Source organism: Magnolia sinica, chromosome 3, assembly GCF_029962835.1.
Source record: "Magnolia sinica isolate HGM2019 chromosome 3, MsV1, whole genome shotgun sequence".
Lineage (NCBI taxonomy): Eukaryota > Viridiplantae > Streptophyta > Magnoliopsida > Magnoliales > Magnoliaceae > Magnolia > Magnolia sinica.
Genome location: NC_080575.1, coordinates 83,085,958 through 83,101,994, shown reverse-complemented (window position 1 = coordinate 83,101,994; position 16,037 = coordinate 83,085,958). Strand labels below are relative to the sequence as shown.

Here is a 16,037-nt window from a genome sequence, read left to right as displayed (position 1 = left end):
ACCGTGAAATGTATGGAAATGACCGTGAAGTGAAGCGAATTGACCGTGAAATGCGTGGAAATGACCGTGAAGTGAAGGGAATTGACCGTGAAATGCTTGGAAATGACCGTGAATCAACACAGAATGGTTGGGAATGACCGTGAAATGCATGGAAATGACCGTGAAGTGAAGGGAATTGACCGTGAAATGCTTGAAAATGGCCAATGATTCCAACATTCTCTAACTTGGGATAATCATGATATTCTTCAATATGCAATGTATTATATGGTAATTCATTAATGATCGAGATTCTACTAGATATTTTAATGGATCCTATAAAGTATCCTGAATTATTTGGTCGATTGGAACTATCGACACTAGACCAACCAACCTAGTTATTTTCTAAGATTCCATTGGGCTGATGGTGAAAAATCCATTTGAGTGGGGCAAACATGAATTTCAGTGGGGCAAACATGAAATTGAGTGGGACAAACTGAAAATTGAGTGGGCCAAATTGGAAATTGAGCAGGCCAAACTGGAAATTGAGTGGGACAAATCAAAAATTGAGTGGCCAAACTGGAAATTGAGCGGCCAAACTGAAAATTGAGTGGGACAAATCGAAATTAAACGGCCAAATCGAAATTGAGCGACCAAATTGAAATTGAGCGCCAATCCAAAATTGAGCGGGCCAAACCGAAAATTGAGCGGGACAAATCGAAAATTGAGTAGGCCAAACTAGAAATTGAGGGGCCAAACTAGAAATTAAGTGGGACAAATTGGAAGATACCACACCTCTAACCTTATCCTCTGACCCTCTAGAGACGTGCCTGACCCACTCCCATGATTTTGATGATGACATGATTGGGGAGACGTGTACCTTACTAGATACTGCACCAGTACTTGAAGTTAACCGGTGGAGGCCACAATTTGAAGAGTTGCCCCAAACTGATGTAGTGCCTCTACCGTCTAACCTCAAGCCACTGAAGCTTGACCTAAAACCTTTACCCTCTGATTTGAAATATATTTATTTAGGTCAAGATGAGACATACCCGGTGGTGATCTCTACCCACCTGGAGAAAGAACAAGAGAGTATGCTCATATCTACTCTCATTGAGCATAAGGGAGCCCTTGGATGGACGATAGTGGACCTTAAGGGAATCGACCCCTCGATTTATACTCACCGCATATATCTTGAGGATAATGCGAAGATCGCTCGACAATCACAACGTAGACTAAATCCAAACATGAGGAAAGTGGTTAAGGCCGAGGTTCTTAAACTATTAGATGTGGGTATCATATACCCCATATCCGATAGTCAATGGGTGAGTCCAACTCAGGTAGTTCCTAAGAAGTCCGAGATCACCATCGTAGCCAATGCCAATAATGAACTCATGCCAACTAGAGTTACTACTGGTTGGAGAATGTGCATTGACTACAGGAGGCTGAATACCATCACGAGGAAAGACCACTTTCCTTTGCCCTTCATTGATCAAATCTTGGAAAGCTTAGCTGCTCATTCTTATTACTATTTCATTAATGGGTATTCGAGCTACAATCAAATTGAAATCGCCCCTGAGGATCAGGAAAAGACTACATTTACATGTCCCTACAACACCTTTGCCTACAGAAGGATGCCATTGAGATTATGTAATGCCCCTGCCAACTTTCAGCAATATATAATGAGTATCTTTTCTGACATGGTGGGGAAATATCTAGAGGTCTTCATGGACGATTTCTCCATTTTCGGTTCATCTTTTAGCAAGTGTTTAGAAAGTCTTAAATGTGTGCTAAAAAGATGTGAAGAGAAGAACTTGGTACTTAATTGGGAGAAGTGTCATTTCATGGTTCATAAGGAAATTGTCCTTGGACATATTATCTCGTCCAAAGGAATCGAGGTGGATAAGGTAAAAATTGATCTTATCTCTAACCTACCTCCACCCAAGAACATACGGGACGTGCGATCCTTCTTAGGACACGCTAGGTTTTACAGAAGATTCATAAAGGACTTTAGTCTCATCTCTCATCCTTTATGTAATCTACTTTAAAAGGATGCACCATATGAGTGGACTAAGCCATGTCAGGAAGCTTTCACTAAGCTTAAGAGCATGTTGACTAGTGCACCCATCATACAACCACCGAACTAGAGCCTTCCTTTTGAGCTTATCTGCGATGCTTCTGATTATGCTCTTGGAGCAGTTTTAGGTCAGAGAAAAGATAAGAGGCCTTATGTCATTCATTATGCGAGTAGGACTCTAAATCCTGCCCAAGTGAACTACTCGACTACGAAAAAGGAACTCTTAGCCATAGTGTTCACCTTGGACAAATTTAGTCCTACTTGATCGGATCCAAGATCATTATCTACACAGATCATGTGTCACTCAAGTATCTTCTTTCTAAGAATAATTTTAAGCCCTGCCTGATAAGATGGATTCTTCTACTCCAAGAATTTGATTTGAAAATTAAAGATAAAAAGGGAGTAGAGAACATAGTTGCCGATCACCATTCTCGTTGTAATACCTCTGATTCCCTTGAGGGGACCAATATCAATGATATGTTCCCTGATGAACAATTGTTCAGAGTCTCCCATTCACCTTAGTTTGCTAATATCACTAATTATTTTACCACAGGTTCCATACCTACACATTGGACTGCACAAGATAAGAAGAAATTCTTTATCAAGGTACGTAAACGATCCATATTTGTTTAAATATTGCCCAGACTAAATCCTGAGGAGATGTGTGCCAGACGATGAGCATCAGAGTGTCATCTCCTTTTGTCACTCACAGGCCTGTGGTGGTCACTTTTCTGCTAAAAAGACCACGACCAAGATTCTGCAGTGTGGTTTTTACTGGCCCACTATATTCAGGGACACTCATGAGTTTTACAAAGCTTGTGAGCGTTGTCAGAAATTGGGAGCGTTGTCCCATCGAAATATGATGCCCTTGAATCCCATTCTTATCATCGAGGCATTTGATTCTTGAGGCATTGATTTCATGCGACCATTCCCCCAATCTTTTGAAAATCTATATATTTTGCTCGTTGTAGACTATGTCAAACATGAAATTGAGCAGGCCAAACTGAAAATTGTGCGGGCCAAACTGGAAATTGAGCGGGACAAACTGAAAATTGAGCGGGCCAAACTGAAAATTGGGCGGGATAAACTGAAAATTGAGTGGGCTCAATTTTTACCTTTCGTTGCTCAATTCATAGGTTCCCTAGCTGAATTTCTAGCTTTTCTCGCTCAATTCATAGGCTGTCTCACTCAATTCCTAGCTTCCCTCACTCAATCCCTACATTGCCTCGCTCAATTTCTATGTCGCCTTGCTCAAATCCTAGGTTCCCTCACTTAATTTCTAGGTTCCCTTGCTCAATTTCTAGCTTTCCTTGCTGAAATCCTAGGTTGCCTCACTTAATTCCTACCTTGCCTCGCTCAATTTCTACCTTCCCTTGCTTAATTTCTAGCTTTCCTCGCTCAATTCCTAGGTTGCCTCGCTCAATTTCTACCTTCCCTCGCTCAATTCCTAGGTTACCTCGCTGAATTCTTACGTTGCCTTACTCAATTCCTAGGTTCCCTCGCTCAATTCCTAGTTTGCCTCACTTAAATTGTAGCTTTCCTCGCTGAATTTTTTGGTTCCCTTGCTCATTGTCTCGGTTCCCTCGCTGAATTTCTTGGTTGCCTTGCTTAATTTCTAGGTTTTTCGCTCAATTTCACCTTGCCTCGCTCAATTTTTTAAGATGCGTCGCTCAGTTTCATCTTGCCTCGTTGAATGTAATGTTTGCCTTGCTGAATTTCATGTTTCCCTCACTCATTTTCTAATTTGTCTCGCTTAATTTTTAGTCTGCTTTGCTCGATTTCAACTATGTTTAATTTTTTTCGTTATGATTCTCTAAGTAGTGAAGGTTGCTCTACTTATGTGTGTGGATTAGAGAAGCATGATACTCGGCTACGTCTATTCAAGCAATCCCCATTTTCCTTCTTGTTGCACCTCTCATCCTTTCGATTTATAGGGGCTCTATTTCACCTTCTTCTTATAAGATATAAAGGTGATCTTATATTTGAGATACAGGGGACATGGTTGTAATTCACGGAGATGGACTTTGCCCTCATAACAGGCCTTAAGACTGGGGAGCTTACAATACCAAAAAAGCATCCCATGAGTTATACATTAATGGACAAATACTTCAGAGAATATCCAGTTTTTAAGAAGCATTTATTAGATGTGTTTAATAAATTAGTTGACACCAATAAGTAAGATGATGTCGTGAAGGTTGCTCTACTTATGTGTGTAGAGTATTTTGTTAGGGGAACTGAATCGAAAACTATGTGTAACATGGATTATATGTACTTAGTAGACTTTATAGAGGATTTCTATAGCTATCCTTGGGGTAGTTTGGCCTACAATACAATGTTGCAAGGGGTCGCAACTGCTATGATGGCATCAAGTGCGGTTCGCTACAACATATACGGTTGTGTCTTTCCTTTACAGGTAAGAATTCTTTTTTTTATTCTACATGATTATATTCAATTGTAGATTTTTATCCTCATGCAACTTCTTTAAAACAGATATGGGTTGTAGAGAGATTACCGGCCCTACGAGAGTGTGTTATTTTATTTGTTCCCTCATAAATTCCACTCGTCATTCAATATTGAGGCTGGAAGGGTTGGAGGTACAACAAAATATATGCAATTTTTGAGAGTGAAGCTGTAAGTATATGTATTTCTCCGCTGTTCACTTTGCTTGATTTGACACTTACACTCCATATATTAACATCAGTCTAGGTTCTTTTGCAGACTATCTTAATAAAAAACTTGGAACCCACCCTACGAGAATGGAAAACGGACGCTGTTGGCTTGCTCCGTAATAGTTTTCAGGTGAGATATCATGAGCGTTTAATTGAAATGAAATGTTATTTAATTCACCTTGGAGGAAAGAGACATGCAAAAATTCATCGATATACTGTGCAGTGGTCGCACCTTGGAGGGAACAGACATGTAAAAATTCACTATACATTGGAGGAAGTCGATAGCGTATGATTGTTTGTCTGTAACCTGTAAATGATACTTGTCGTAGGCATGAAATGAGAAAGATAATTTTGTAGAATGTTGTATTATATATGGTGCTGTATATTTCCCGCACAATTTGTACTTCAGGAAAGTTTATAATGAATTAAATTTCATAACGTGTAAATGTTTCCGTCGCTCAACTTTCATGCTTGTTTTGTTCAACTTCTAGTTTGCCCTGCCTAATTTCAAATTTCCCTATCTCACCTTATACTTACCCTCGCTCAATTCCTATGGTCTTGCTCAATTTCTACGTTGCCTCGCGGAATTCGTAGGTTCCCTCGCTCAATTTCTAGCTTCCCTCGCTCAAATCCTAGATTGCCTCGCTCAATTCCTAGCTTCCCTCGCTCAATTCCTATGTTCCCTCGCTCATATCCTAGGTTGTCTCACTTAATTTGTAAGTTCCCTCGCTCAATTCCTAGCTTCCCTCGCTCAATTCGTAGGTTGCCTCGCTTAATTTGTAGGTTGCCTCACTGAATTTCTAGCTTCCTTTGCTCAAATCCTATATTCCCTTGCTCATTTCCTAGGTTGCCTCGGTTAATTTATAGGTTCTCTCGCTCAATTCCTAGCTTCCCTCACTCAATTCCTAGGTTGCCTCACTCAATTCCTAGCTTCCCTCGCTCAATTCGTATGTTACCTCACTCAATTTCTAGCTTCTCTCGCTCAATTCCTAGGTTCCTTCGCTCAATTCCTAGGTTCTCTCACTCAATTCCTAGCTTCCCTCGCTCAATTCATAGGTTGCCTCGCTCAATTTTTAGGTTGCCTCGCTAATTTCTAGTTCCCTCGCTCAAATCCTATGTTCCCTCGCTCATTTCCTAGGTTACCTCGCTTAATTTGTACATTGCCTCGCTCAATTCCTAGGTTCCCTCGCTCAATTCCTATGTTCTCTCGCTCAATTTCTAGGTTACCTCGCACAATTCCTAGTTTCCCTCGCTCAATTTATAGGTTAACTCGCTCTATCCGTAGGTTCCCTCGCTCAATTCCTAGCTTCCCTAGCTCAATTCTTAGGTTGCCTCGCTCAATCCGTAGGTTCCCTTGCTCAATTTCTAGCATCCCTCGCTCAACTCCTAACTTCCCTTGCTTAATTTGTAGGTTGTCTCGCTCAATCCGTAGGTTCCCTCGCTGAATTTCTAGCTTCCCTCGCTCATTTCCTAGGTTCCCTCGCTGAATTTCTAGCTTCCCTCGCTCAATTCCTAGGTTGCCTTGCTTAATTTTTAGGTTGCCGCGCTGAATTTCTAGCTTCCCTCGCTCAAATCTTATGTTCCCTCGCTCAATTTTTAACTTTCCTCGCTTAATTCGTAGGTTGCCTCGCTCAATTTTTAGGTTGCCTCGCTGAATTTCTGGCTTCCCTCGCTCAAATCCTATTTTCCCTTGCTCATTTCCTAGGTTGCCCCGCTTAATCCCTCGCTCAATTCCTAGCTTCCCTTGCTCAATTCCTAGGTTGCCTTGCTCAATTTTTAGGTTGCATCGCTCAATTTTTAGCTTCACTCGCTCAATTCGTAGGTTGCCTCGCTCAATTTCTAGCGTTCCTTGCTCAATTCGTAGGTTGCCTCGCTCAATTTTTAGGTTGCCTCGCTGAATTTGTAGCTTCCCTCGCTCACGGTCAATTTGCTTCACTTCACAGTCATTTCCATGCATTTCACAGTCAATCTCGGCGATTCTGTTTTGATTCACGGTCATTTCCATGCATTTCACGGTCAATTCCTTTCACTTCATGGTTATTTCCATGCATTTCATGGTCAATTTGCTTCACTTCACGGTCATTTCCATGCATTTCACGGGCAATCCCGGTGATTTTGTTTCATTTCACGGTCATTTCCATGCATTTCACGGTCAATCCCGGCGATTCCGTTTCATTTCACGGTCATTTTCATGCATTTCACGGTCATTTCCCTTCACTTCACGGTCATTTCCATGCATTTCACGGTCATTTCCCTTTATTTCACGATCATTTCCATACATTTCATAGTCATTTCCATGCATTTCACGGTCATTTTCCTTTATTTCACGGCCATTTTCCTTCATTTCACGGTCATTTCTATGCATTTCACGGTCATTTCCATGCATTTCCTGGCAATGCCTGAGACCTCAACCCAAGCCCAACCCAAGTTTTATCGAGTTGCTGTTTGTATGACCTAACCCCAATACCAAACCCGATACATCCTGACCAAGCTCAACCCAATGTCGGGTCGGTCACAGGTTGGTCGGGTTGAGTCCGCCTAACTTTCAACCCTAAAGTTATATATGGTACGTCAAGTAACTAATTTTGGTTTAGAAATTATTCTTGTCATATGAATAAAGAAATAAATGAAAAAAAAAAGAATTTTTTTTTATATGCTTATATTTACATATTTATATAAATGTGTTAGAAAAAAAATGTAGGTAGAATAAAATTCTAAAAAAAAAAGAAGAAAAAAAGTGCATAGGGATATGGTTATAGCTATGGTTATAATCCGTAGCCATAGACCGGGGGGTGGAATTGCTGAATCCACAATTAATCACCGAAAGGGACAGCGACTTGCAGTGGAATTGCGGGATTCGCAATTGATTGCCGAGCTACTGTTATGGCTACGGATTATAACCGTAGCGATACCCGTATCCCACGCCTTTACCATTCTAGTTGTCTACTGTTGAAACCCTTTTAGGGGCCACACAAGTTTTGGATCATTATGAAATTTGTTTTTCCTCTTCATCCAAGCTTTTGTGACCTTATGAATAGATTGGATGGAAAATAAATGTTATGGTGGGCCCTACAAAAGTTTTAACGATGAAAATCAATTTTCCACTGCTCTGTGTGGTGTGGCCCAGTTGATCTTTGGATATGATTTTCTTTTTTTGATAATGCTCCGAAATGATCTCGAAATATGGATGAACGTTGTGAATATAATAAATACATAGCTGTGGGGCCATGTAACTTTGATCTCTTTTAAGCCGTTCGTACAACTCTCAGTTGGAGGAGCGTCAGCGCTCGTCTTCGCAGTGAAAAGGCGGGGTAGTTTCGTCCTCAAAGTCGCTGTCCGCACGTGCTAGTCTAAGTTGGTAACTTAAGTTTGTATTCCTTCATAAAAACCGCTGGGTAAAAGGTTGTCTACAGTGGTCATTTTCTCCAAATTCATTTGTCTGTGGGCCACACGGTAGAGTATAAGGGATGGCGAATTGATTGAAGATCAACATGATTTTGGAAACGTGACATGTAGCCGGTCAACATTCAATGAATGGGTGTGGCCCACCTAAAGAGAAGATCAACATGATTTTGGAAACGTGACATGTAGCCAGTCAACATTCAATGAACGGGTGTAGCCCCAGCACGGTTGATTTGTTGACTCAAGATTATTCCCCCTTCCAAGAAAGGCACAGTTTAGTTTTCCACCTTCCACGAAAAAGGTGCCGCAACATGTTAGTTACCTATATATAACACACATGTCGAAACGATTACTAGACACTTAAAACGAGAGAGAGAGAACGTGAGAGAGAGTGAAGAGAGAAACAGAGAGAGAACGTGTGTGAGAGAGAGAGAGAGAGAGAGAGAAGATGTTGGACCCTTCGGCTTTGGGAGGAAGTGTAGAGAGGTTAGCTCCACATGCGAGTATGATATTTGTTCAGCTCAGCTCAGCTGGTTATGTTGTGATCAGTAGGGTCATACTCACAGAAGGGATAAGCTCTACTGTCTTTCTTGTCTATCAATTCGCGTTAGCTACAATCTTCATGGCAGCGTTGGCTTTTATCTTTGAAAGGTGCGGTGGCAGATCAAATCTCTCTCTCTCTCTCTCTCTCTCTCTCTCTCTCTCTCCCATGACATCTCTTTATATGTTTGTTGTTGCAGGAAAAATAGGCCTCCCCTCACAAAATCCATCTTATGCTGGATTTTTCTACTCGCTTTAATTGGGTAAGTTGAATTACGGTTGGACGGTCAATCAAAAGGAATGATTTAATTGGGATTACACACTATTTTAATTCATACTGGCCACCCAACTCCCTGAATGCATATGTTTCATGTTGGTCCTTTAGGTCCTTTTTAGCAGAGGCCTAACAATGAGTTCCGCAATTGTGAATTAGAGATCACGATCTCTAGTTCATAGAAGTTCAATTACTGCGAATAAAATGAGTGAACTCATATTTAGGCATCTACCAAACGGGCCTTACTGTTTATTGAATTGAATTGTTGTGGAACATCCAAACAGCCAAACTATCTCCCCAATTTTAGGCCCAGTGGCTAAAAATTAGGCCGTTCGGGAACTTTGGTGGACCACACCAAGTGACTTAGAAGCTTTAAGCATGATTTTACACTGTTCCTGTTCCACCTAAGTTTTGGATCTGATTGATTTCTGAGGCATTCAATAAATATGTGTGTAATTTGCAAGAATTCTAATGGATTGATGCATTACAGGACAACGCTGTCACAAAACCTATTATCAGCCTGCTTGTACTACGTCTCTAGCACATTGGAGGCTGCAGTTGTCAACCTAAATCCAGTCTTTACTTTCATATTATCTATAATCTCGATGCAAGAGAATCTTGGAATCAACACCTGGTGGGGTAAAGGGAAGATCTTTGGGACTCTTTTATCTGTCTCTGGTGCTTCAACTCTCATGTTCTGGAAAGATTCAACTGAGAGTCTACTCGGCACAACCAACTTGGCAGAATGGGTGTTTGGCTTGGTTATGGTGGTTCTTGGGGTTCTTGCACTTAGCACATGGATTTTGTTGCTGGTATGTTAACATGAATTTCTATGCTTCTTGTTTTTCTTTCAAAAGTTTTTTTCCACAGAGTAATGAAGCATTCATGGAAACTTTTTGGGATTCAATTGAGGTGGTTTTACTGTTATGTATTCATAAAATCCACTCAGACCATCAGATGCATCACCCTATGTTTAGGCTTAGGGTCCAAAAATATTCCTAGAGCTTCTTTGATTCTTTAGTTTTAATTTTTATCGAGCTTTGCCTAGTCTTTTTCTCAGTCGAATCCAGTTTTTCTTGTGTTTTCACTGAGTTGTGACAGGAATCACTTTTCTCCAGTCTTGGCGAAATCTGGTTGAGTGGAGTTGACTTAGTCGAGTCTAGTTGAGGTTTTTTTTTTCCAATTTTTTGAAGTACGTGCAGTTCTTTGCTTGCTTATAGTATTTTCACAAACATTGCTGACTGTCATCTGCCATCGTGTGCTTTGCTAATTATCTTAGAAAATAGGGAAAATGTATATCCCTAGAATTTTCTCACGAGGCCTATTCTTACGTCTACAACTCATTAAATTTCTTAATTACCATGGCTTAGGAATTTTGATTTGTTTTCTTACAATGTTTTATATATGCAGAGGCCCATGATAAAACGGTACCCCGCGGAGTTTTCCCTGACTGCCATAATGTTTTTCTTTGGAACATTACAAACTGCTGTCATAGCCGTAATTACGAGTCACGATGCCACAGAATGGAGGCTTCACTGGGATTTAGAGCTCCTAAATATAGTACTTGGAGTAAGTAACGTTACCTTTATTTTTCCAGTACCTTTCATCCATATGCATCAATCATGTGAGAAACAATCTTAGAAATAAGCCCAAGTTCATGTTCTTCTTCACCTTTCTGGATCTCCTTGCAATAAGTAAGTCCCATAGGATGCTTATTTCTAAGCTCCACCTGTCCATATTTGATGGGGTTCGGTTACATTCATGGTTCATGTGTGGCCCACCTTCAGGATTGTTCTAACAAGTATAACATCCATGATTAGACTTATGATTGGAAGTACTGTTTATTGACAATCAAACAAGGTGCATTTGGACAACTTAAAACAACCATAGCAATTTTATCCATCTTTTGTCCAGCATTTTTATCCATTTTTTAAAAACTCAAAATCGGATTTGACTCAAAGGTCTAGTAAGTCAAGTCAACTCAAAAACTCGAGTCAGATTAACTTGTCTAAACGTCTACTGAATAGTGTGTTTACAATGCACTTAATGTGTTTATATAAGGTATGTAATTCTTCTAAAATAGTAAAATTTCAAAAATAGCATTTTAAAATAGTAAAAGTTGTCTAATAAATGGATTCAAATTCTCTCACAAGACTAAAAAAAAATATATTTAAAAGTTATCGGAAGGTACTCTAGATCTTGAAACATCCTAAAATAGTAACATAACTTACTAAAAATATTATCTTTTGATTCAAACTAAAATTTAACCCCTAAAATAATTGAATTTTATGAAACCCTTTTGGAGCCTTGCCTTTGGCATTGGCTTAGATGTATAACTTGTTAACAGCTTTCTAATGACATTATAAAGCTTTCTAATGGCATTATAACTTTCGATGAGGTTTTCATTCTTTCCACTCTTTCTAATATTTTTCTTACCTCCATACCACTTGATTTCTCTCGATTTTGTTTCAGTATTCAATTACCATTGTCCTACATTAGTTTAAAATTGAGTCACGTCTGAGACATACCGTAATTCTACTTAAGTTGGAATGGTAACCTCTAAACAATGATATTAATGATTCTAAACATGTGATGCAGGCTGTGTTTTACTGTGGCTTATCGAACCTGTTCACCACATGGTGTGCTGGAGTAAAGGGACCCATCTTTGTGGCCTCATTTGCTCCTTTTGGCTTGGTTTTGACCACAATCTTGGAAATTATATTTCTTGGCGACGCTTTGTGCTTGGGAAGGTAATTTCTTTAGCAATATTTTATCATGTGGCTACCATATGCACACCAATGACCAATCTAGACCATCAAAATTGTGGGCCCCACTGTATTTGATATACCTCAAAAGTCGCACCAATCGGATGATCTTTACAATCTAGATTTGCCTATTGAATTTGAACCACCATTTTATTAATCATCAGTTTAGGGGCCACCAATCAGATGGTCACGATTGTGTGAGTAATATGATTTTTGGTGTTACACATCATCCGTCATGAGACCATGGTTTTCAGTCTGAATGAAAGTACACGCTTTCCACCTATATCTTGGATGAGTCCCATTTTTCCTACTCTCAGGACACTCAAACTGCACCAATGTAATACAGAAAGTTTGAACAGCTTGTTTGGACAACTGGGGCCATGCTTTTTATGATCCAAATTGTGGTATGATGGGCCTCACTCTGGATTGCCCGTTCTATACAAAATCTCTGAGATTGAAAGATCCTATCAGTAAAAGATTGGGTTTTCTTATGTTTGAATGTGGATATATTGAACACTGTTTTCACACATTCCTTTGAATTTTTGCAGTATTGTTGGATCCATCATGGTAGTTTTGGGCCTATACATTTTTCTATGGTCCAAATCCAAGGAGGACAGTTACGACACAGTGGACCCATTGGACAAAGACGATTGCACCACTGCCTTGTTGGTATAAACCATACTTCAGGACTCACTTCGTGGTTGTGTATTTAAAGCTGAAATTCCAGCGCGTCCTCTCATTTGTCTAAAAGTGAAGTTGCTTATTTTGAAGGAAGGATTGCCTTACAACAGAAGACTGTAATTTTGATTTCTTCCTTGTCTAACCAGTGTAACCATTAAAACGATTGATTAATTCTTTCTTTTAATTCTTTCTTTTATGTTGTTTTCATGGAAATTTTTCAAGGAAACCAAGTGTAAAGGTTCTGTGTCTAGAAAAGCACAGAAAATGTATTAAATGTTGATGAGTTCAAATGCACTGCATTTTTATTTTTTATTTATTAGAGCTTCTTCTTCTTCTTCTTATTTTATTTTACTTTATTTTGCACGAGTAAATACCACTCATTGCAAGAAGCCCATTTGGAAATTTAGATGGGCCATTGGATGGGGGGTGTGGGTGGGTGCGTGTCATAGGGTGCTTTTGCTAACACCACCTGAATCTACTTCTGGCAGCTTCTCTTATTACAAAATAGAAGCTATTCTGAGGTGGAGAATGGATTCTATTTTGAAAGAGAAGCTGCCATCACTTGAGCCAACAAATCCTGGAATTTGTAAAAATATCGTTCTATAGACATGAGAGAGAGAGCCTCGATTTTCGACGTGTGGACAGCCTAATAATTGATCTGCACTACACATCGAGTCCACGATGGAAAAGTGAAATCGATTACAGGATCCTAACGCCCCAAACATTGCACTAATTCTTTCCTAGCCGCGCGTGGATGGAATGTTTCTAGTGATTATACATAGACGGCGAGATGTAAGATCCACCATCAATATCCCTTGGTGAAAAATGATCACTGGTTTTGAATATTGTTTGGTCATCCATCAATGCTAAATTTATATTCCAACGACTATTATCACTATATTTGACTGTTGTTGGTGTATTATTGTTAGATCCAACTCTTGATCGTCCAATAATGAGATCCCACCATTGGTCATTACAATTAGACCCCACCACCAGTTGTCCATTATCACCCAATCATACGATTGATCTTCTATTTTGCTTAAATCTAACCATTGATCTTCCATTATCGTGTTCTTTTATTTATTTATTTATTTATAGAAAAGGCCGAAGCCTTGGAAATTCATTGATCACCTGAATTTACAGACATTCAGGAGGGCCCCACAAAAAGGAAAGGCAGCCTCTCCTATCATATACCTCAATAAAGAAGAGAAAAACAGGGCTGATGAGGAACACAGCAAAAAGAAAATAGAGGAAGAGAGAGGAGCTGCACAAGAGAACAACAGAAAAGACAAACCAGCGACTCTATCAGTGGCACCTGAGGGCTCCAAGAACTGCATTATCTAACACTAAAGCCCCTCTGACTGGCCTCAGGAGCTGAGCGCTACAGAAGAAAATTCTGTCTGGACACCCTTCACTGGCGGTACGAGCAAGAGCATCGGCCACTGCATTCCCTTCTCTGAAAGTATGGCTGATCTTCCATTATCATTATATCTACTCATTAATCATCATATCATTGATTGTCCATTATTACTATATATGACCAATGATCTTCTAGCCTTCCTAGACCTAACAATTAGTCTCTCATCAATACAAGGTTTGATCATTTGATCAATCATTATCAATGGGACTAGCCATTAATCATCTGTTATAATGAGTCTTAATTAAGAATGGGTTGTCCATTATCACTAGATTCCATCATTGATCATCCATTATCAATAGATCTGACCATTGATCTTACGTTATCATTAGACCTAACAATCGTACATCCATTATTGCTGGATCTAAACGTTGATTGTCCTTTATCACTAGATGTGACCATTGATGTTCCTATATTACTAGATTTTGTCTATTGATCTTCCACCATTGCAAGATCTTACCATTAATATTTGTCCATTGTCATAAGATCTATCCATTAATCTCGCAGATGAAACCATTGATCTTCAACCATTGATAGATCTATCTTTGAATGCACATCGAAACTTTGGCCACACTTTATTGTAGGACCCAGCGATTGATTATCCATTGTCATCATTGATCGACAAGTCTAATTAAGTACCAATATCTGTCGATCAATCCCTGATGGTTTATCCATTAGGGGGTGGTCAATTTTGGGATTGTGTAGGAACATTGTGCCGCCAATTCAATCAAACATGAGGTGGAGATCTCCCTAGAGCCTTCATAGCGTCCCTTTTTTGTCTAGTCCCTAAATCCTTAGCTCCGAAGAAATTCTCCGACTTCAGGCTGATCAGCCTATGCAATTGCATATATAAAAATTTACCTAAGCTGATATCCTCCAGACTTAGTGTGGTGCTACGAAAGCTCGTATCACCTGAACAATGGGCTTTTGCTCAGGGTCGATTCGTTGTTGAAAATATTGCTATCACCCAGGAGATGATTAGGGATATTAATAGAAAGGTTAGAGGTAAGAACATTGTTCTTAAGCTAGATATGGAGAAGGCTTATGATAGGGTCGAGTGGGGCTTCCTTAAAAAAGTCTTGATGTAGTTTGGATTTAGTGATTCGTGAATAAGGCTGGTTGATAGTTGTTGGGCCAACGTTTGGTTCTCAGTTCTCATTAACGGGGAATCAGCGGATTTCTTCAAATCAGATAGAGGGCTCTGCCAAGGAGATCCAATGTAAGGCCCGTATCCTAAACCGTACTGTAGCTGAGACCCTCGTGATCCTCCCCGTCGAATTCTGGCAACCTGCGACCTGTATACGGCATTTGCGCGTGACCCTAAGTAGCATCTCGTAGATCTGAGTCGACTCGATTCGAAATTTGTAACCTAGCGACCGTTCCGTCTCTGCGGTTCTAACGTTGCGTCTCACACTCTAATGCGATACCCAGGCTAAGAGTTGTAGGCCCGCGTTTATCTCGAGGAAACGCCGCGTGTTACAAATTTTGAGAGAACTCTACCACCTTTCATCAATCAATCTAGTACTAGTCAAGTACACAACCTATACCTCTCCCATCCCTTTCTTACCAACAAGACAAGCAACCCATACCCCATACCACCTCACCCCCCAAAAGTCAACTAAAGCCTATACCTTTCATGTCACTTTCTCTTACAACACCCATCCTTCACTCACTCCATCCCATCTTCATTCTCTATCATTTTTTCAAGCATTCCAAGGAGAGAAGATTAGCCAAGCGTGTGGCCCACTTTCCTACCCCCAAATCTCACCATCAAACCCTTCAATCTTCATCATACTCCATTAAAGAAGGAGCCAATGAGCTAAAGAAGCCAAAAATCCAAGAAGAAGTGAAATCGGTGGGTGTTTATAGGACTAGATTTATGATTTTGATGATGGGCCAAGTAGGGCCTACCAATTGATAGTATGGATCTCACTTTGGACCCTAGGTGTGGCCAATGACCCACCATGATTCATATGTTCATCCCATGATGGGTCCATTCTCCATGGACTCCATCATGATGTTTATTTTATTGTAAGAAGGTCATCTAGACCTTGCATTTGATTAGTGGGATAGGGACATCCACCATTGATTTTAATGATTTGAGGGCCCACATAATTTGGGACCCATCAGATGTATAAGTGGCATCCACGCTGTCCAGATCAGCTGGGCATGGGACCCACCTTGGTCTATGTTTAATCCAGGCCATCTGTCTAGAAGGCCTGGACGATAGAGGAAC

The 16,037-nt window shown here is 40.1% G+C and overlaps 1 protein-coding gene across 1 annotated transcript; it reads left to right on the top strand.

Moving 5' to 3' along the window:
- Positions 1 to 8,499: 8,499 nt before the first annotated feature.
- On the top strand, positions 8,500 to 12,692 carry LOC131240086 (WAT1-related protein At3g18200-like). The gene is made up of 6 exons (XM_058238122.1): positions 8,500 to 8,775; positions 8,865 to 8,927; positions 9,429 to 9,750; positions 10,349 to 10,507; positions 11,537 to 11,688; positions 12,252 to 12,692. Exons 1-6 carry the CDS (start codon positions 8,573 to 8,575, stop codon positions 12,376 to 12,378), a joined length of 1,026 nt encoding a protein of 341 aa, XP_058094105.1. The 5' UTR covers positions 8,500 to 8,572; the 3' UTR covers positions 12,379 to 12,692.
- The last annotated feature ends 3,345 nt before the right edge of the window (positions 12,693 to 16,037 follow it).